This window comes from Microtus ochrogaster, linkage group LG8 (assembly GCF_000317375.1).
Source record: "Microtus ochrogaster isolate Prairie Vole_2 linkage group LG8, MicOch1.0, whole genome shotgun sequence".
NCBI lineage: Eukaryota > Metazoa > Chordata > Mammalia > Rodentia > Cricetidae > Microtus > Microtus ochrogaster.
The window spans coordinates 11,567,630-11,589,696 of NC_022033.1; the positions used below are offsets into that span (position 1 = coordinate 11,567,630).

The 22,067-nt window shown below is 46.0% G+C and overlaps 2 protein-coding genes across 3 annotated transcripts in view; one reads left to right on the forward strand and one right to left on the reverse strand.

The window, feature by feature from the left end:
- The window catches only part of Stau1 (staufen double-stranded RNA binding protein 1), a 42,365-nt gene extending 26,487 nt beyond the window's left edge, over positions 1 to 15,878 (forward strand). Inside the window, exons 2-12 of one of the 2 annotated variants that reach the window (XM_005362867.2) lie at positions 1,287 to 1,425; positions 2,307 to 2,472; positions 5,413 to 5,511; positions 8,331 to 8,561; positions 10,227 to 10,370; positions 11,030 to 11,176; positions 12,072 to 12,147; positions 12,308 to 12,627; positions 13,394 to 13,516; positions 14,164 to 14,249; positions 14,830 to 15,878. In XM_005362867.2, the coding sequence (XP_005362924.1) occupies positions 1,346 to 1,425; positions 2,307 to 2,472; positions 5,413 to 5,511; positions 8,331 to 8,561; positions 10,227 to 10,370; positions 11,030 to 11,176; positions 12,072 to 12,147; positions 12,308 to 12,627; positions 13,394 to 13,516; positions 14,164 to 14,249; positions 14,830 to 14,845 (1,488 nt within the window). In that variant the 5' untranslated portion in view covers positions 1,287 to 1,345 and the 3' untranslated portion in view covers positions 14,846 to 15,878. The remainder of the gene's footprint in view (positions 1 to 1,286; positions 1,426 to 2,306; positions 2,473 to 5,412; positions 5,512 to 8,330; positions 8,562 to 10,226; positions 10,371 to 11,029; positions 11,177 to 12,071; positions 12,148 to 12,307; positions 12,628 to 13,393; positions 13,517 to 14,163; positions 14,250 to 14,829) is intronic. The other variant, XM_005362866.2, reaches the window with a different exon arrangement.
- A 4,063-nt stretch (positions 15,879 to 19,941) lies between these two features.
- Positions 19,942 to 22,067, reverse strand: part of Cse1l (chromosome segregation 1 like) — a 49,479-nt gene continuing 47,353 nt past the window's right edge. The window contains exons 24-25 of the mRNA XM_005362868.2: positions 21,493 to 21,724; positions 19,942 to 20,208 (exon numbers count right to left, since the gene is read on the reverse strand). Of these exons, the coding sequence (XP_005362925.1) occupies positions 20,119 to 20,208; positions 21,493 to 21,724 (322 nt within the window). The 3' untranslated portion in view covers positions 19,942 to 20,118. The remainder of the gene's footprint in view (positions 20,209 to 21,492; positions 21,725 to 22,067) is intronic.

Here is a 22,067-nt window from a genome sequence, read left to right on the forward strand (position 1 = left end):
GGCCAGAAGAGGGCACCAGATCTCATTACAGATGGTTGTGAGCCACCATGTGGTTGCTGGGAATTGAACTCAGAACCTTTGGAAGAGCCGCCAGTGCTCTGAACCGCTGAGCCATCTCTCCAGCACTGTTTGTTTGTTTGTTTGTTTGTTTTTGAGATATGCAGCTTAGGCTGGTCTCACATTTACAATCCTTCTGCCTTAGCCTCCCTTTTGCTGAGATTATAGGAAAGCAAGTGTTTGTTTTAAAGGTTTATTTCTTCATTGTGTATGTGTGGTACTTGTATGAGAGTGCTAAGTGGAGGTAGCAGACAACTTGCCTGCATTGCTTATTTAGATCTTCAGGTTAGACAGTAAGCACCTTAACCTACTGTGTCATCTCCAAGGACCAAAAGGGGTGTTTTCTCATTTTTAATTACTGATTTATGTGTGTGTTTACTTGCCTACCACTGTTGCCTGGTGCTTCCAGAGGCCAGCAGAGGCTATTAGATCCTTAGGAGCTGGAGTTACATAGTTTTATCTTGTAGGTACAAAGAATTAAACCTGGATCCTCTGGATCCTCTGGAAGGGCACCTAGTGCTTTTGATGGCTCAGCATCTGTGTAGCCCACCCCACTCTCAGTGTTGTTTACGATGGGGTGTGTGGAGTGACAGTAATCTCTTCAGGCTGTTTGAACGCTTTGTGAAGATGTGTGTGCTATGTGTGATGTTCAAAAGTAGCATCAGGTGATTTCTCTTGTCACTGTCTCCCTAAGCCTTAGAGGTGGGACTATCCCTACAGCTCAGGCTCATGTTATCAGCTAGGTTGGAAGCCTGTAATCCTCCTGTTAGAGCTGGGGTTACAGGTGTGTGTGGGAGCCAGGTTCCTTATGTTGGTGCAGGGATCTAAACTGGTCTCATGATTGGACCACAAGTGGTCTTCCTGTTGAGCCCTAGTCTCTGTTTTCTCATATGGATGATTTTGAAGTAAAATCTCTCTCTCGGTGTATATGAAAATGAAACTGGGTTTCCTGTCATCTGGTGGGACCATAGTTGAGCCTCGCTGTAATGTCAAGTCAGAGACATCTGGGTGTTTTCTGGTTCTTATTTGCCTTCTCCAGACAATCTACTTGCCTTGTCTTTCCCAGATTTTTCCTGTGGTTCTGTACACTGTAGATTCTTGGGTTTCCCAATGGATGTCCAGGGGTAGAGGACTCAGCTCTTTGCAGTACATTCTCTGAGTCTGATTTACAGGCATGCTCATCAGTGTCTAGGGCCTGAAACTGTTGTTTGTATGATTTTGTGTTGCAGAAAGTATAGGTCCTACCACTGAGCTCAATGCACTTTGTGTGAAACTGGAAAGAAAACCAATGTATAAGCCTGTGGACCCTCACTCTCGGATGCAGTCCACCTACAGCTACGGCATGCGTGGAGGTGCCTATCCCCCCAGGTATGTGCTGGGGTGGAAATAGCTGGGATGTCTGTAAATTGTGACAGGAGTCATGATTTGGCCTGACTGGGGTTAGGGTGTGCCATTGGTGCTGTCTTGGCAGATGGCCGGAGCAGGTTCCTGGGGAGCAGCTGCTCACACTCACTGTCCAGCCACCCTGGGCCCTGCAACACATGCTTCCTGCCTGCTGTTTGTTGACTGTTGTACTTTGTCAGACACTAAGACTGATGAACACTGAGAAGTACTGAAACCTAGTGTGCTTCCAGAATGCCTGTAATCCCAGTGCTCAAGAGGGGGAGGCAGAAAGATCACCTGCTGCATAGTAGCCTGGCCAGCCTGGCTACATGAGATCCTGATGTGTTGCTGCAAGCCTTTGTTGTAAGGAGTGAGATGTTAGTGAATAGATCAGTGATCGAAGTAGATGTTTATTTTCCTCCCTTCCTTCCTCTGATGAAGTGGGAAGTAGCAAAACCTCAAAAATACAGACTTTGAAGTTGAAGGAACCGACTCTTGAATTTGGTGTTACTGAAATTTCAGAAATGAGGGTCCTTTCTAAAAGGCCTCACCCTTAAAATCCCCAGATTGCTTGGGAGATGTGTGAATGCATAAAGTGAGCTGAGTTTGTCTGAGCGCACCCAGTCCGTGCTGGACCCTGCCAGTACAGCCACATGGAGAGTCAGCCACGAACTTGATGTCAGTGTGACTCGTCCCCTGCTTGTCTGTCTGTCCTCTGCAGCAGCTGTAGTTCAGTGTGAGCCTTGAGGCAGCCTCCATTGTGCTGCAAACACAGCGATGAGACCACAGTACAGGAAATGTGGGATTTGCTGAAGGCATGCGTGACTTACCGACCGGAGACTGAAACTCCCACCCTCTATTTGTAGGTACTTTTACCCATTTCCAGTTCCGCCGTTACTCTACCAAGTTGAGCTTTCTGTGGGAGGACAGCAGTTTAACGGGAAAGGAAAGACGAGACAAGCTGTGAAACACGATGCTACCGCCAGAGCACTGAGGACTCTGCAGAATGAGCCTCCACCAGAGAGGCTGGAGGTAGGTGGACACAGGCCTGGGACAGCCCGCTGCTGCTGACGCTGTCTGTAGTCATAGGCTGATAACCATCGACATTCTGTGGCCTGGAGATGTCTCCTAAATGTCTCCGCAGGAAAGCCGAGCAGCCTTTCCTTTCTTTCTACTCTGGCACAGCCCGAGTGACGTAGACATGATGGGAGTGTGCTAGGAAGGCTGGGGGCTCTTTCTCAGTGCTGACACCGAGCTGTTGGAGCTGCTGATTGATGTGCGCTCTCTTTCTCTCTCTCTCCTTTCTTTCACTGTATAGCTCTGGTTGGCCAGAATTGGCAATGTAGACCAGGCTGGCCTCAGACTCACAGAGTTCTGCCTGCCTCTGCCTCCTAAGTGCTGAAATCAAAGCTGTGAAGCCAGCACACCCAGCTAGACCCCACTGATTTATGGTATTAAGTTAGAGAATTGCTGTCTTTCTAGCACACTGTCCCAGAACACGGTACAGGTTTTTGCTCACCCTGCAGCTTGGCGGTACAGGTTTTTGCTCACCCTGCAGCTTGGCAGGGGTATAGGTGTGGCAGCTTGTCCGCTCTGCTTAGTTTTGGCACAGGAAGTTCACCAGCAATTGGGAGGGCCTAGTGACAAAATGACTCCCTCTGCATGGACCATAGTTCCTGTTTAGTTCCCTCTGCTGGGACTGTTTGCACTTCCTCACAGTTTGGTGACTGAAGAATGAGTGTCCTTGGGCTGGAGAGATGGCTCAGTGGTTAAGAGCACTGGCAGCTCTTCCAGAGGACCTGGGTTCAGTTCCCAGCACCCACATGGTGTCTGTCTGTATCTTCAGTTCCAGAAAATCCAACACTTTCACAGACATATGCACAGGCAAAATACCAGTGCATATAAACTAAAAATAATTAAAAAAAAAAAAGAGCATCCTTGAAGACAGGAAATGGAAACTGGTTCTTAAGGCTCATTCCCAGAAATCACAGCCTGGCTCCTGCCATGTTTTATAGGCTAGGCAGGCCTGGAGCCAAAGGAGGGAGACAAGGAGCCTCATGTTTTATGTTGTTTTTATTAAAGATCACATTAGATAAACTCACAGCTTAGTTCTTGTACATGTATAATCCAACTGCTTCTCGGCATTCACAGTGTGGAGAAGCCACTTCTGGAAGAGAGGAGTGTTTATGAATTTGGGGCCTTTCTTTGTCTTGTTTTCCTGTTGTGGAAGGTTGATGCTAATCATACACTGAGCTATGCTATCAGCCCTGGGCTGCAATTTAAGACTTCCATGGTTAGGAAAGGAATCTGAATGTTTTGTTTTTCTTTTCTGTGACTGAAGAGTAATTTTTTTTTTTTTTTTGGTTTATTTGAGACAGTGTTTCTCTCTGTAGCCTTTTCTGCCTTGAACTCACTAGACCAGGCTGGCCTCCAACTCAGAGCTCTGCCTGCCTTTGCCTCCCAAGTGCTGGGACTAAAGGTGTGTGCCACCTCTGCCTGGCAAGAAGAGTAATTCTTAAATTGTCAGCCAGTAGCTGCTTGAGCAGCTCCATGCTAGTGAGAGAGTGTCTCAAAGAAGGGTGGGGCCTGAGGGTGATGTCTGAGGTGGCCTGGTTCCCTCACATAAAGTTAAATTTCAAACTAAACCTTTTAGATGCTCAGCTTTCTATGGCACTTAAAATGGGCTTTAAGAGGTGCCCTATAAGAAGCCGGCATAAGGCCAGGGAGTGATGTGCCCCTCTGTTCCCAGCTGATTAGGAGGTTGAGGCAGGAGTGTCCCTTGAGTCCAGCTTGAGCAATATGGCCAGCCCATAAGGAAAAGAAGGCCAGGGCCCTTCCTGTTGAGGAGTAAGGACCCACCAGGCACTGGGCACACGATGCTGATGAGGCTGCAGTGAAAGGACCCTCGCTAGGAAGGAAGCAAACACACTGTGGAGGAGGAGGAGAAAGCTCTGGTGTGGATCTGGAATAAACACGTGTTGCGGTGGGGTCTGCCTGGATGGTGTCTGTGGGTTAGTGGTCAGTGCCCAGGAGCTTTGCTTCTCTTATCTTACTTGACCTTGCTCGCTCTCTTGTGGGCGGGTCTGCTTGTTGAACTGACCCACACAGCAAAGCCTGTTAGCAAGTTCAGCCAGGAGTTCCTCTTAGGGCTAATCCTGGAAACAGAAGTTGACAAATTTGGCAAAAGAAAGCTACAGTGCCAAGCTAGCAGCTCTGGCCAGGTCTGGATCTGCTAGTGCTGTGTTGAGCTAGCTGTCCAGAGTCTGTTAAACTCTGTAGAATCCATATTCCCAGCTAAAGAGAGGTGGCCTGGGCCCCTCTGAGCCCTCCTGCCAGGAATGAGGACTGGTGAACCTTGGTACCAAGGTGGACTCTACCCTGGTTGAGGAGACTTTATTGGTTTGTGCCTTGGCTGTTTGCCTGCTGCACTGTGTGAGCTAGCGCTACTGGGCATTCTGGTCCTCTGCATTATTTACAGACATGGTTTCCAGGGCCTCTGTAGTATGCCTGTGCGCCTACCACGGAAGGATTGTCCTCCGACTGACTCTGGCTTGTGGACTTGGCCATTCTTACTCTCCCTGGAAGCCTTGGTGCCTTCTATAGCACCACCAGGCCCATTGTACCCCAAGGCACTGCTGTGGCTTATTATAGTGCGTTTACTAGCGGAATTTGGACAGTATTTGACATGAGGCTGAAGGTTCAATTCCATATGGCCTCTGTCTCTGGTTCATTGCTAACTCAGTAAAGCTGAGGCTCAGTTACTATAGATGATTAACTGAAAATTGAATATTTTTTTATGTTTTAATTTTTTTGAGACCATAAAGTTCTGGCTATCTTAGAACTCAGCCTGTAAAACAGGCTGGCCTTGAATTTAGGGATACACCTGCCTCTGACTCCTGATTACTGGGATTAAAGGTGTATATCACCATACTTGGCTCCTCAAAGTTGACTCTAACAAGTATTTTTCTGTAGATGAATGGAAGAGAATCAGAAGAAGAAAACCTCAATAAATCAGAAATAAGCCAAGTGTTTGAGATTGCACTGAAGCGGAATTTGCCTGTGAATTTTGAGGTAAGACATGCACAACATTGTCTTTACCAGATCCTGTCAGGATTCATGATGGGATCCGCTTGCTCCTAAATCCTGGAGTAGTGCTCAGCTAAGGTGGCCCTTCATACTGATGGGCTGGACGGTCCCCTCAGAGCAGGGGTTACTGTGTCTTCCTGCGAGTGTCTGTGGGTCTCTGTCCCTAGGAAAGTGAACTGTGCCATACTCGTCTTCACACTTGCACACAGGCCCTGTCCCTCCCCTTGCTCTGGAAAGCGACTTTCCCTCCCAGATCCTGTCTCCTTAGGTGGAGGCTCAGTCAGACTGGCTGCGGAACACGTACCCAACAGGAATAGCTTGAAGGAGGATTGTTGGTTTTTTGTTTTTTTGTTTTTGTTTTCTCTGACAGGGTTTCTCTATAGCTTTGGTGCCTGTCCTGGAACTAGCTCTTGTAGACCAGGCTAGCCTTGAACTCACAGAGATCCACCTGCCTTGCCTCCCTGAGTGTTGGGATTAAAGGCAGAGTGTTGGCCGCGTGAAGCTATTATCTTGTAGAATATTTTAATTCTGCATTTATAATGATCCCCTCATTTTATTTCATAAAATGCATATCTTCTCCTGATGCATGTTTCCCATTTACCCTTCATTCCATAGCCAGGTCAGGGTAACTGTCCTATGATCTGGCAGGTGATGTCCACTTCCCACCAGGGGCAGGGGCAGGGTGATCTGTGCTTGCCTCCCATACCAGCCTGTGTGAGAACTGTCCTTGTTCCCTGCTTCAGAAATCAGATATTCCTGTCTTATATGCTGTCTTCCCTTGGGGAGGCACCATGTGGCTGGCTAGGGTAGGAAGGAGACATGACATAGAATGACAGGGCTAGTTAGTTGCTGGGTGGAAGCTGTATCCCAGACTCTCCCTGAGCGTTCCCTGTAAGAAAAGGAAAACATGCCCTTTCTTAGGGTAGAATAGCACGAGAGTGCAGCTCTAGAGACAGGAGAGAGGATGACCAAGATTAAGGTGTCCGGCTCCCCAGATCCCTGCTCAGCATCACACCTGAATTCTTGATAAATGTCAGCCATTTTTACTGGTCACTGCCCTGCCTGAGCCTCAGAGCTTTTTGGAGCCTTTTATTTTGGTGGCATCTGGGGATTAGATTACCCCCCTTTTCCACGTTCACAACTTGCTTTTAGGAATAGGTAGCATTCCAGAGACATGTCAAGCAGCCACCAAAGAGAAACCATCAGGGTGCCCCCTAGTGATGGTCTTGTAAGGTGTACTACTTTTTTCTTTATTTTTTTAAAAATATTTTATTTATTATGTATACAACATTCTTCCTCTATGTATGCCTGCATGCCAGAAGAGGGCGCCAGATCTCATTACAGATGGTTGTGAGCCACCATGTGGTTGCTGGGAATTGAACTCAGGACCTCTGGAAGAGCAGCCAGTGCTCTTAACCTCTGAGCCATCTCTCCAGACCCTACTACTTTTTTCTTGCTGTACTAAGATACTACTACCAAGGCAGAAAGAGTTTGTTTTGGCTTCTGCATCCAGAGCAGTAAGAGTCTATCCATCATGGCAGCAAGTGGGTAGGCGGGGCCGAAAGAGCAGGTGCTGAGTCTGTGTCTTCAGTGGCAAACAGGAAAAAGAGAAGTGGAATAGGATGAGACTCTGTATTTGCAATGCTTATCCACGGTGATGTGCTACTTCCTTAGCACCTCCTTGACCTCTTCAGACAGTGCCACCAACTGGGTACCAAGTGTGTTCTACTGCCTAGGGCTGTGGGAATATTTTCATGCAAATCAGTACATGAGGTAACGATGTGGAACCATCGTGGTTCATCTCTAGGTGGTGCTGGTTGAAATATTCCTGTTGAGTGACTGTCAGGTCAGAAGGGTCACAGCCGCATCTATTGGTGGGTTGAGCAGGGTCTGCCTTTTCTGATGCTTGTGGCAGATTGTCTGGCCCATACTGGATTCTCAGAAAGTATTGTTGAATAAATGAACACAATAGTTAATTTCCAGTCAGGTTCAGTGTGGGCTGTGAGGTCAGAGTAAGCCAACATATATTTGATCTGAGGACGTGTGGACCTGTGGGCTCCTCTCCCATGGACAGCTGTTTCTTTGACGAACTTTGTTTCCTGGGCATTTCTTTCAACTGCTTTCAAAACTGTCAGATTTGACAGGACAGCCTGAAGCAGGACAGATGTGTGACTGGAAGGACTTGAAGCCCATGCCGTGATCGTACAGGAAGCTGAGCTCTGCTGTCACCTCACACACACCTCTTCCTGCACTCTCCACTGTTTTGGGGGTTGTTTTTACTGTTCTGCCGTGCAGCCCAGGGCCTCCTTTCAGTCTTGTCTTTGTGGTCACCTTTCATCTCTGACAGTTCTCAGCCTTCGTTCTTCATGAGCTTGGTGTGTTGGAAGGCTAGTTGAGTGCTCTCGTTCTGAGGGACTACATCAGGATGTGCATCTTTTCAAAGGTAGAGTCCTTCTCAGAGCCCCGTGCGCCACCACTGTCCCACTGGTGCATTGGGTCAGGGCTCTCCAATGGATGGGGTCCTTGCAGAGAGTCTCTTTCTTCCCTTGGAATGTGGGACCTTTTGAGGACACCCTTGAGTCTGGGAATTAGCATTCCCATTGTCATCTGTGGGGTTGTCCCTGACAACCATCTGAATTTCTAAGCCTCTGCTGTCAATTAAACCCGTTCTTTCTCTCCCTTTGATATTCTGCATGTGTTCACAGATGGTTATTAGATCCCCTCCACATGCATTTCTTTGAAACACGTGTGCCAAGCAGTGTGCCTTACCACTTTTAACAAGTGTCTGTCACGCTTTCACTCAGTCTTTCCCTCTGACACAGGTGGCCCGGGAGAGTGGCCCACCCCACATGAAGAACTTTGTGACCAGGGTTTCAGTCGGGGAGTTTGTAGGGGAAGGAGAGGGCAAAAGCAAGAAGATCTCCAAGAAGAATGCAGCAAGGGCCGTGCTGGAGCAGCTGAGGAGGCTGCCACCTCTGCCTGCTGTGGAGCGAGTGAAGCCCAGAATCAAGAAGAAAAGTCAGCCCACATGCAAGGTGAGAGCCTGTATGGCAGGGCTGCAGTGTTGCAGTGGTTGGGGTAGAAGCTTGGCTGCTGTCCAGCACCACAGTTTGCAGTAGATGCTTCCCAGGCAGCACATGAGCTGCAGGTGGAGTAGAGATGGTTGAAAACAAACACATTCAAGTGTCAGGTTAATATGGGGGTGGGCATCAAAGCCTGTTGGTCTCTGTGGAATGGGTGGGGTAGTAGGCCACCTGTGGATTCTTGTCTTGAGCCACCTCTAGTTCAGGGCTCAAGGTGGAATTGGCACACACAGGGCTGGGTCTTGGGTACCAGAGCCCATAGAAACTGTTTTGGAAGAGTTTTGGATATTTGAATGAAACTTAATGGGTCTATAAAAAAACAATGACCGAGCCCATGTCTGGGGGCGGGAGGGAGACAACATTGACCAGCTGGGTGGTGGTGGTACACTCCTTTAATCCTAGCACTCAGGAGGCAGAGGCAGGTGCATCTCTGAGTTCAGGGCCAGCCTAGTCTACAAAGTGAGTTCCAGGACAGCCAGGGCTGTTACACAGAGAAACCCTGTCTCTGAAAAAACAAACACAATGAAAAACATTGACCCAGGGGGCTGGAGCAGCAGTTAAATGGCTCAGCAGTTAAAAGCACTGGCTGCTCTAGCAGAGGACTCTATCCCGGTTCAGTGCCATATGGTGATTCACAATTGTCTGTAACTGCAATTCTAGGGAATGTGACTCCTTCCCTCTGTGGATACCCGGCACACATGTGGTAGTATATGCAAACCAGACATTCATACACATAAGATAAAAATAAATTTTTATTAAAAACAAAAAAATGTTGACCCCTGTTGAGCACTTAAAGGGCCAGGACTGCTCATTTTCTTACATTTTACCACGCCTCTGCCACTTTACCAGTTTTCAGCTGCGGTGTCAAGTCACTTTAGTCACCTGACAAGTGCTTTGAGGAAGGAGCCTCCTTTCCCAGGCTTCAGCTGGCATGTGTTTAATTCATAATATTGTTTTGTTTTTGCACTACTGGGGATTGAATGAGGGCCACAGGTTTGCTGGCCATGCCCTCTACCACTGAGCTGCATCCTCCAGTTAAGGGCTTACACAAGCTTCAGTGGTTTCTAGGTTTTAGTGACTGAGAAAGCTAGATTGTGGGCCCTGTGCCTATTCAGTCAAACACGGGTGATGGCCCTGACTCCATCTACCCTTTCTGTCATTCTCGACCAAACACTGTGGTCCCATAGCCCTTTACATGGCAAATCCCAGTAGGTGAATGTCCCAGTCATGAGGAGTCCTCTTCATCATGCAGGAAGTGGAAGAGGACACGTGCAAACACTGTATTTGTGCCGGGTTGGGCATGCAAAGGGATTCTGTCCTTGGGGGATCCTGGAAGTTTTCTGAGCAAATTTTGGGGGAATATATATATTCCTTTTCATTTGCTGTGAAGACATGAGTGGTTTCCCCTCACAGTGAAATGTTGAAGTCCATTTTCTATGACACAAAAATTGTTTTAGTATGACTATAAAGCACGTTCAATTTTTAAAGGGTTTGGTTCTGAGCCATTACACCAACACTGAGATTTTTGTCTCCTGTCAACTGCTGACTCTGGGTGGCTGATTTCCTGTGGAATAGAAAGTATAACGTAGCACACTGTGTTGTACTGTTTCTCTTCAGCTGCAGACAGCCCCGGATTATGGCCAGGGGATGAATCCTATTAGCAGACTGGCACAGATTCAGCAGGCCAAAAAGGAAAAGGAGCCGGAGTACGTGCTCCTTACAGAGCGAGGCCTTCCACGTCGCAGGGAGTTTGTGATGCAGGTGGGTTGGTGCAGCTGTGGACAGCCCTTCCCCAACCATATCAGTCCCTGTTGGTCCATCCTCTACCAGCACATACTGTCAGTAAGGCCATGTTGCAGTTCATTGGGCCTGGCGATGCATGCATTTAATCTCAGTACTCTCCAGGCAGATGGGTCTGAGTTTGAGGCTGGCCTGATCTACACAGCAAGACCCTACCTCAAAAACGAAACAGAAACAAAGGCAAGAAAATGAGGATCCATATGTTAAGAGAAGTGACTGGTCTAGGCCACTCTGCCTAGGCCAGAGAAGGAGTCCCTGTTAACCCTCTCAGTGTTCTGGCAGATTTTGATTTAGCAGCCAGATACCTGTGGATGGAACAGCTTTAAAAGAGTATGCTGGAACTTGTCCAACAGCCAGCCCTCAGAAGAGTGGAGGAGGAGGCTTCACTGTGGTTAGATCGAGACACATACCTGTCTTTGTAAATATGCTGTTGGAAGGGATTGTGGCACACATTTCCATATAGTATTCTTGGATTTTAACTTGATTGTGGCCATCACAGGAATAGTTTCAGAGTACACAAAACATGTAGCAAAGTCATCCTCAGGGGCTTTTGGCAGTAACCAACCAGTGCCTGTTGTGTCTTAGAAGGTTTAGTCACAGGTCTTTGATGTTTTCTTCAGGTAAAGGTTGGGAATCACACTGCAGAAGGAGCGGGTACCAATAAGAAGGTGGCCAAGCGCAATGCTGCCGAGAACATGCTGGAGATCCTGGGGTTCAAAGTTCCCCAGGCGCAGCCTGCCAAGCCAGCACTCAAATCAGAAGAGAAGGTGACTGCTGGGACTCTCACTGCCAGGTGGCCTAGCTCCCTGCATGGGCAAGCCTGGGGCAAGGCTTCATCTTCCCTGCAGTAAGCAGCCTGCCCCCTGGGGTTCGTCCGTTGATAGTGTTTGCAGGAGGGAAGGTTCCTGTCCAGTTCACCGTGTCCCGCGCGTGGTTTGAAGTCTGTTTAGTGTCACTGTGGGGTGGATGTGCATTTTGGGAGGATGTCCTGCTCTCTCCTGATGGGTAGTTGGGATTGGAATGAACAAGTATGGCTGTCATTTGTGCTTCATAGGGGTCTGCATGATCTAGTCTTCTGCTCTTGTGGATCTGGCTTTGGTTTTTCTGGGACTAGATAGCATGGTTAATAACAGGCCAGATCTATAGTTTGGCTCCAGCCATTGTCCTGCTGGGGTTGACTAAAGTAGGACTGAGTCTCTTCTGAGCTCTGCCATTTCGTGACCAAGAAATAGCTCCCTCTGTGCCTGTGAAGTCAGTACCCGGGACCCAGACATTCCATATGGAATTTGCATAGAACTGGACTTGGCCTTCAGATTTCTCATTTGAAAACCTTGTAGAGTTCATGTAAGCACCCTTGCCTTGTGTCTGACAGTTATGCACTAAATGCCTCTGTGTCCTTTGTGGAAGTACTGTTTCTGGATGTTAGTTCTGGGTAATGTAAGACATACACATTTCTTAGCACCAGTGTAGACCGTACTGGGCTGAGCACTTTGAAGCCAGCATTCTCTGGTCCTTGGCACAGAGTCAGCTCTGCATTCATGATCTGCTCCATGTGACTGCCATCATGGGCAGACATGAGAGTTTGTGTGGTGGGGGACATGAAAGACTATGCACACAGACCCCAGTGCTTGTCCATGCTCACTGCTATTTTTCTTTCTTAAGACCCCAGTAAAGAAACCAGGAGACGGAAGGAAAGTAACGTTTTTTGAACCTAGCCATGGGGATGAAAATGGAACTAGTAAGTGTAACCCTCTTGGTCCAATGTGCTCTGTCTGGGTTTGCATGGTTCTTGTGTGACAGTGTGAAGCACCAGGAGGCACCACCTTCCTAGGACTGGGATGGTGGGAAGGGTGGCACTGTAACTTCTTAGGTAGCTGTGACCTCTATGTCCCTTATAGGTAATAAGGAGGACGAGTTCAGGATGCCTTATCTTAGCCATCAGCAGCTGCCAGCTGGAATCCTCCCCATGGTGCCGGAGGTTGCTCAGGCTGTTGGGGTTAGTCAAGGACACCATACCAAAGATTTCACCAGGGCAGCTCCGAATCCTGCCAAGGCCACGGTAACTGCCATGATAGCTCGCGAGTTGTTGTACGGGGGCACCTCGCCCACAGCCGAGACCATTTTAAAGAGTAACATCTCTTCAGGCCACGTACCCCATGGACCTCGCACAAGACCCTCTGAGCAACTATACTACCTTTCCAGAGCCCAGGGATTCCAGGTGACTGTTTATCTTTTTTATAGCATCTTTAAATTAGGTTCTTTCTGCATAAGATCACTTTTGTAATGTTTGCAAGATCCTGGGTTCTCTCCCTAGCACCACAGAAACCAGAAAAAGTGAGATCATATGCTTTGTCTAATAGATCAGAAGTACAGTATGGTTTTGCACAGAAGTAAAACAACAGGAATAGTTGTGGCGTATGACAAGGTGGCTCATCATGTAAAGGCGCATCCTCAAACCTTGAGTTTGGGGGCTGGAGAGATGGCTCAGAGGTTAAGAGCTCTGGCTGCTCTTCCTAGAGGATCTGAGTTCAATTCCCAGCAACCACATGGTGGCTCACAACCATCTATAATGAGATCCGGTGCCCTCTTCTGGAATGCCGGCAGAACAGTATGTATATTATAAATAAATAAAATTTTTTTTTTTCCGAGACAGGGTTTCTCTGTGGTTTTGGAGCCTGTCCTGGAACTAGCTCTTGTAGACCAGGCTGGTCTCGAACTCACAGAGATCCGCCTGCCTCTGCCTCCCGAGTGCTGGGATTAAAGGCGTGCGCCACCACCGCCCGGCTAAATAAATAAATTTTTAAAAACAAACAAAACAAAAACCCTTGAGTTTGATTGTTGGTGGGAAGAAAACCAACTCCAGCAAGTTGTCCTTTAGGTCTACAGGGAGAGAAGATATTTTTCCTTAGGAAGCAGCATTTAAAACCTAAGTAGGCTCCTGGAGGACTCTGGGCTGTGTCCCACATGGTGCTCTTTCTCCTTAGGTTGAATACAAAGACTTCCCCAAGAACAACAAGAACGAATGTGTCTCTCTTATCAATTGCTCCTCGCAGCCGCCCCTCATCAGCCATGGCATCGGCAAGGATGTGGAGTCTTGTCATGATATGGTACGTGGGCCCCAGAGGTGCCTCAAGAAGCTGACTGGGCACCTGGCACATTCCTTCTCTGGGCTGTTAGTGGTCTCAGGAAGAGAGACAAAGTTCTATAATCTTACTCACTTCAGCCCCTATTCTGGCAGCTGTAGAAAGCCCCCTTTTTCAGAGTCTGTTCAGATAAAGTTAAACCCTGAAAGAGAAGAGCCTGCACACATGAGCTTTGTCACTTACTGGATGATAATGCTACATGGAGCGGACGCCTTTGATTTAGAGGGAAACATGGGAGTCTTTTGTTGAGAGCATGGTAGGTCACTGTCAGGTGAAAAGCCAAAAGTAATATGTGGTACCTGAGGAAAATGGCAGTTTTGTGCCTTATCTTAAAAATTCAAACATTCCATCTGGGCGGTAGTGAGGCAAGCCTTTAATTTTAATCCCAGCACTCGTGGATCTCTGTGAGTTCAAGGCCAGTCTGGTCTACAAAGTGAGTTCCAGGTCAGCCAGGGATACAGAGAAACCTTGTCTTGGTTGTTTGGGGTAGGGGACTTATTTTTATTGGGAAGAAAAAAAGTTCTAAGAAGTTGCTAGCAGTTTGTTGACGTCCCTTTCCATGTGAGTTTAGCCTGTGTTCTGTGATTTGACTGTTCCTTCCCCTCTCTTAGGCTGCACTGAACATTTTAAAGTTGCTGTCTGAACTGGACCAACAGAGCACAGAGATGCCGAGAACAGGAAATGGACCAGTGTCAGCGTGAGTGAGCATATGCACAAATTGCTGCCACTGTTGGTTGACTCTGAGGAAGTATTTGCCAGAACTGCATTCTGGCTTTAACACCTGCAGGCCCCCAGAAATACCCTTCTTTATCTGACTCTCAATAGTCACATGATCACATGATTTTAATGGTACATGGTGACACACCTTCTCCAAGGGTCACCTCTTCTTTTATTTACTTTTTTTATGTGTAAGGATATTTTGTGGGCACAGGCCAGAAAGGATATTAGAGTTATAGATTGTTGAGATGCTATGCTCTGGAAGAACAGCCAGTGCTTTTGATCAGTGAAGAAACTCCAGCCTTTCCTGTGTTTATGGAAATAACCCTTTCAACTAAATATTTTTCTTTATGGAGATGGTGGGGACTAAACCCAGAGTCCTTGGTCATGTCAGACAAGTATTCCCAGAGCACTATCTCTTTCCTCAGACACAGATACATTCATTTCTCCCTCCAGTTCTAGGATGACTATTCTCAGCTCCTACAAATGGGAGCTACATGGAGTTAGCTTTAGATCTCATTTGAACATTCTTGCCATTGTCATTTTTCTCTTCCTTAAAGGTGTGGGAGGTGCTGAACCTTTTCTGGCCACAAACCATTATACATCCCAACATGTATACTGAAAATACTGAGAACTGCTTTCAAAATTTGGAATTTCTGATAACTCCAGTGGGCTGAGACACGAAGACACAGACTCCAGGTGATGTGGCCTTGGTTGTGTTGGGCTGCTAGTGACAATGCTGTGCTCTGCCAGCCATAAAGAGAGACCAGCCCCATCACCTTCAATTTTTATATTGTGATAAAAGAGAAACAGAAAGCATGGCCTATTCTCATGCTGGCTCATTCAGATACTTCGGACAACCCCGGACAGCCACGCCAGAGAGGCCCCGGAGCTAAAAGCACCAGAGAAAAGCCAGTTCTTCCTGTCCTGCATAACAGACACAGCGTGCTCAGCCTGCCACGTGTAGTGCCCACCCACTGGAACCACTGCTTTCTCAACAGCGATGCTGGTTCATTATTTCCTTTGGTTGATGACACTATATAATTTTCTTTTCAGTTTCTCAGTTGCATCTACTTATCTAGCACAGTTTAGAAAATTGTCTGAGACCGATGCTATCAGTCTAGCAAAGATCACAGGCCTGTTTGATGCGTCTGTCCCTCAGGCTGGCTAAACAGATTTTACCAGAATCCTTTATAGCCCCCCCCATCCCCTGTATAAATTGGACAGCTTAGGAAATTTAAACTTTAGGTGGTCTTTTTATTTTAAGCAGCAGACTTAAATGAGCCCAGGCCTTTAAAGATTATTACATAAATCGTCAGTGGGCATGTCTTTTAAGGAGGTAGCTTTTTACCACACTACAGGACATTACCTGTGGGTCCAGACCCTGAAGGCTGGTGACCCTGGAGTGCCCAATGCAGTCAATTCCAACCTCCTTGGAGGGGAAAGGTTTCTTGGTGCTGTGCTGCTGTGCACAGATGCAGGTAGGTGAGCTGGCCTGGTGGAGAGCATTGCAACCTCAGACTCAGCACTGCTTCCACATTTGGTTTAGCTGGAACCTTTTCACCCATGGAATGTAAGTAGTCTTTGTCAACAATAAATGGTAATACTAAATTTTTTTTTTTTGGTTAATTTATTTTCAAATACCACTACTTCTAGATCAAACCTCTTCTGGTTCATTACCCATCCCTCTTTTTTTAAAACAAAAAGATAAGGAGAATATTTGTAATGCTTGTGATTCTGTCTGGGCAAAAATCTGAAGACCTAAAAATCTCTTTATATTAAACTATTGATCAATAAACAGCTACTAAGAAAGTCTTTTTCCAATTGAGCAGTAACTGAAGGCTGTGAGGAAGGGATGTGGCAGCTGGGGAAGTCAGGTTGGCAGTGACTGAAGATTAAAATAAGGGATTACTTTTTTTTGTGTGTGGTTATTTGAGACAGGGTTTCTCAGCCTTGGTTTACTGTCCTGAAACTAGCTTTGAAAACCAGACTGATCTCAGAGATCTACCTTCCTTCGGAGTGCTGGGATTGAAGCCCTGCAGCACCATGCTGACGGAATTTACTTTTAAAGGCTACATGTACTCTTGCCTGTGGAATGTATGAAAAATTAATGGCACATATTCAACATGAATGCAGCAAAATGAGACATTTTATCTTCAAAATAAAAATCTGCCATAAGTCAGTAGTTCCTTTTGAGAATCCCTAGTGCACACAGACTGTTAGGCAAATCATACTCAAATATTTTCACCAACTTGGGACAAAGTATTCAAATACATGAGCATGTGGAAGCCATTCTGATTCATACCCACATGGCTTACAGGGACACAGGTACCTTGCCAACTCAAGAATATGGCTAAACAACTGATGAAAATCGTCCTTCCTCCAGTAACCACTACCTGCCTATAGATCTTCCTGTGCCCCTTCTGCAGCCAGACAGCACGCCAGCCACATTGTCTGTGGCCTATGCTGTTGTGTTCTCTGAACTCTTTCCATGTCTCTCCATGAGCATTTATATGTCATATAAAACTAAACATGCACTTTTACCCCCAGACATGCTTCATGACTCCTGATGGGCTAGAGAGCACTAGAGGTTACATTTTTAAGACACTACACAATATTTCTGAGTCAGGGGGTCTCTGAGCTTCAGACACCAAGGCACAATGGCTACACAGGCCTCTTTACCTCTTTAGGCTAGGGATGTTTTTATCTCCCTGCCCTTGCATGTTTTAATGTCCTATAAAAGTTATTTCACTGAACTGCCTCGGACACTTTTGACCTTGTCTTCACAGGATCTTTGTTGATACTTAAAAACTCAACATGCTCACTATTCAGAAGTATTCAAGTGTCCTTTAATATTTAAAAAAGGGGGAGGGGGACCCAAGAAGACAAAATGCCAGTTGACAAGTAAATGGATATTTGAATATTGTGTATATTTCCCAATATAACATTATAAAAAATAAGAGCAAACTAACTGATTGTTGCCACAGTCAACAACAGATATGCTTGGGTAAGCAATGTTAAACCCATTTAAGCAAAAAAAGTTTGTGTGTGTGTATGAAAATAACTCAGGCACGGCTTTGACACTCTTAACAGCAATAAAGTCAATACAAATGGAGTCTAAAATGTGACCTCATCTTCTAAATTTCCATGCCTGGAGAAGCTAGTAACACAATAAAGATGAGATGAAGAGAGCAGCATTAAAGCTGCTAGCTCTAGCCATACCCCTGGGTGTTCCTGGAGCAGCAGGCAGGATAGACTACAGGCTTTATCAAGAGGGAAAGCAGGACAGAGGACTGGCATCAGCCAAGAAATGCTATCACCAACAAACACTTATCAGCAAAGAATGACAGGAGCTCTGAAGACCAGATTTCCTATAAACTGTGACCTGGTCAGTTTTGGTCCCTTATTTATTTTTTGAGACAGGCTTTCTGTGTATAGCCCTGGGTGTCCTGGAACTTGCTCTATAGACCAGGCTGACCTTAAACTCAGAGAGATCCATCTGTCTCTGCTTCCCACGTGCTGAGATTAAAGGTGTGTGCCACCACTGCCCAGCTCCCTGTTTAGTTTTTTAACTAAAGGAACACAGAAAAGTACACTGTGGGTTTTGGGCTGAGGATGCATTTTTATACCAATGGGCACAGAAATTCTAGCATGAAAGTGGATAGGCAGCCCAAGACTGGAAGGAGTCATGGGGAATCCCAGCAACTGAACCATTTAACTGAGAAAAGAGTGTCACCAACACCCAGCAAAAAGATAAATTTTAAGGCATAATTTTTACAGGGTAGCGGCAGGGCACACTTAATCCCAGAACTCAGGAGGCAGAGGCGTCTTTAAGTTTTGAGGTCAACCTGGTCTGCAGAGCTAGTTCCAGTACAGTCAGGGCAAATGAAGAAAGGACTTTCAGTATCATAGAAAAAGACAAAGAACCAACCAAAAAAAGCCAAAGGGAGAATTTCTCATGATTGCAATGTTATAAGGGTACACCTGAATTCTGATCAGGGGGTATAGACAGAATCAGCCATTCAGAAAATGCCCAACTCCTGGTTTAGTGGGAAACTGTGCCTCAGTAACATTATACAAAGAAAAATATTTTGAAATTAGTTATTTAAAAGTTCCTTTGTGTTTGACAGTTTAATCCCAACACTTGGGGGGTAAACACAGATGGTTCTCTGAGTTCAAGGCCAGCCTGAACTACAGAGCTAGTCCTAGGACAACCAAAGCTACACAGACACCCCATCTCAACAACAACAAAAAAAAAACAAAGCAATCTGTTTGCTAAAAAACACAGGATCACATTATCAGAGAAAGAATGGACCCAGAGGCAGCTATGAGGGACACTGACATTACTCTGTAAAGTAAGGCCCTCATTTGATGCACTTGTCGGTCGTGGTATCATCGGGCGGTAGTGGTCAGCAAGCTCAGTGAGAATGAGCCTCTACTCACAACCTGTCCCTGGCCTCCACCAACAGATCATGGACCAGCAGCCTTCAGTGCTGGTTCCCCACAGGTTTTCTGCTTTCACCGCTGTGTGCATTATTTGTCTCTCAGCCTGAAGATGGCTATTGACACCTGCTTCTCAGTAAAGCACAAATAATTAAGAGGCCAAGTCAACTGTTACAGCCGATAGCTATAGTGGTATTTCATTTGTATTTTAATAAATAAAGCTTTTCTAAAGTTCAGAAAGTAAAACAGCTACACACCAATCAACCTTACAGACCAGGCAGTGATGATACACACCTTTAATCCCAGCCCTAGAGAGGAATGTGAGATTGGAGGACACAGTCTCATTCTGAGATTCCTGGAGGCAGGATTGGACCGAGGTAGAAGAAAGAACCTCTTTGCTTTGCTTTTCTGACCTTCAGATTGAGCTCCAAAATTCTGTCTCTGGGTTTTTATTAATCGTGCCACAGACAGCCAATGCAGACTTAACTTAAACCTCCCCTACCATCTGTCAGTGTACCTCACCACCTGACGTGTTAGTGAGTCTGCTCACTGCATCTGGTACAGTCCCTGAAGCTGTCTTAACTCCACAGGACCTCCAATGGTCAGCACACGGACACAGAAGCAGCAGTCTCCCTTCCACAAACAACCCCCAAAACACACTTCCTCTGTGTTTACAGATGAACTGAGGAAGAAAAAAACCGAATTGTCAGTTCTGGGTGCACCCAATGTCTCCCATAATGTTACTGCTGCACCAGTGCAATCTGTACTCCATGATTTGCCAAGAGCTAATTACATAAAGGACTCTGAGCTACACTCACAAAGTCCAGAGGGGAAACTGAAAAGATTTAAAGAAATTTTTCATTTTTATGAAAGTACCAAAACCCTATCCTGAAGATGCTCTTAGATACACATTTTTGTGTTTTTAATTGCTGATTTTAGACTTCAACTATGAAATGTGCACAGCTTGGTAAGTCAACAAGTGATCCTGTACTTTTTTGCATTTCCAATAAAAGTTTAAAGAAACAGACAACAGTACAAATGACGAGAGAAATACGAGCTTTAAAAGAAAGGGCTTAGTTAGAAACAAATAAGTCTCCACAGGGAAGGTCTGCCAAAAATCTGAAATAATCCAAACCGTGCAAATGCTCAACATAGACCCATGGCCATACATGGCATTGTAAATACTTGTCCCATGAAGCCACAAACCAGACAAGATACCAGTTATGTTGATGTTCAACACAAAAAGCCTCGTTTGCTTAGAGCAGTATTTACTGTCCTCTGTAAGATGGAGTTTGTCACAAATTCAAGAGGTTGAAAACCTGTACTGTTTTCACCAGAGCTGTGTTGAGGAGTCCACATGGTTCCTAAGAAACCATCCTGGGCCCATGGGGTCAGGAAGAAGCCGTTCACAGCAGGGTAACGCTGGCTGCCTGTAGGTAGCCTTGAAGGTACTGCAATGCTTCTGTATTGAGGCTGGTGCTCACCATGGAGGGAACCTGTGAAGGAAGGAAGCACACGGTGTTGGAGGCTCTTGTGTCACACACAGACTGGCACCTGAATGAATGCTTGCCGCCAGGTGGGGAAAGGCAGCTAGTTCTTCTCCCTGTCCACAGGAGGTAGAAATAACTGACTTCATTCCTTCAAAACGGCTGGGCTTAGGGCAGGTGAGAAAAGGTACTGTATGGGTAGAGGAAGTTTGATCCCCAGGACTCATTTAGGGGAAGGAGAAAACTGACTAGTCAGCCGAGCGGTGGTGGCGCACGCCTTTAATCCCAGCACTCAGGAGGCAGAAGCAGGCGGATCTCTGTGAGTTCGAGACCAGCCTGGTCTACAGAGCTAGTTTCAGGACAGGCTCCAAAGCCACAGAGAAACCCTGTCTCAAAAAACCAAAAAAGAAAACAAACAAACAAACAAACAAACAAACAAACAAAAAAACCCCGACTAGTCGTCAAGTGACCTCTACAAACATCTCAAAAACTAAGGTAGATTGCCCTCTGGCCTATACATACACACATATACATGGTAGACCCATAAAGAATTACTGTTAGGGGTGCTTTGGTTGATAAAAGATTTTTGTTGTTTTTGTTTAAACGGGTTCTCTGTAACAGCTCTAGACGCCCTGCAACCAGGCTGTCCTGAACTCCTGCCTCTGCCTCCTTAGTGCTGGGATTAAAAGCTTGTACAACTAACATCTGATAAGGTTTTTATGTTCTTTTAGTTTACAGACAAATTATGTATCCCAGGCTTGCCTAAAACTCACAGCTATCCACCCAACTCAGCTGGGATTGCATGTTTGGCAAAAAAAAAAAAAAAAAAACCAAAGCCTAATTAACTAATTAAGTACTTCTATGTACTTATAAAACAAGTAATTTACAAAATGTTGGTAATTATTTTAGCTGGGTTTGCCATGCTGTTTCTATAGGTGAAAAAGAAACTACAATATTGTAGAAAAATGCTGAAAGACTAGCTAAATGCAGCTAAAAGGCCAGGATTAGATTGAATCCATGATTTCTTACCTAATTTCTGAGTATGTTCCAGGTTTTTTGTTTGTTTTTATTTTCTGGAACAGGGTTTTCTGTGTAGCCCTGACTGTCCTGGAACTCTGCCTTCTGAGTGCTGGGACTATGGGTGGTGTGAGCCACCATGCATAGCACGTTATAGTTTTTAAAAATATTACCAAAAAAAAAAAAAAGGTTTCCTTAGAATCCCAAGGTGCAAGAGCTACTGATGTCCTGACTGGCCAGTCTTGTCCCCAAGAATGAGACAGCACAGACACTTACCCTTCCTGGACAAGCCGTAGACAGTTTGTGAAGTGACTGTGCCAGGTGGATTTTGGGGTTGTTCACCATCTGACCTACAGGGTCATGTTCTTTTTTACCAGCAAATGCTAGTTGTGAGAAGGCAGTCTGGTATCCTGGCGTATCTTCTATGTCGATAAAATGCTCTTCATCAGGAATGGTATCATCTTCAGGTAACTCAAAAAGGCCAATGAGAGATTGTAACAAAGGAGTCCTGGATGGTAAAAAAGAAAGAAAAGCACAGAAAATTATGTATTTATTTTTATTTCTTGTGTAATAGCCCTAGCTGACCTAGAGCTAGCTCTTGTAGACCAGGCTGGCCTTAAATTCAAAGATCAAAGAGATCCACCTGCCTCTGACTCCTGAGTGCTGGAATTAAAGGCATGCGCCACTACCACCCAGACAGATAGATGGCTTATGTACAAAAAGAAATGAAGGCAAGCTGGGCGGTGGTGGCACACGCCTTTAATCCCAGCAACCAGAGGCAGTCAGATCTCTGTGAGTTCAAGACCAGCCTGGTCTACAAGAGCTAGTTCCAGGACAGGCTCTAAAGCTAC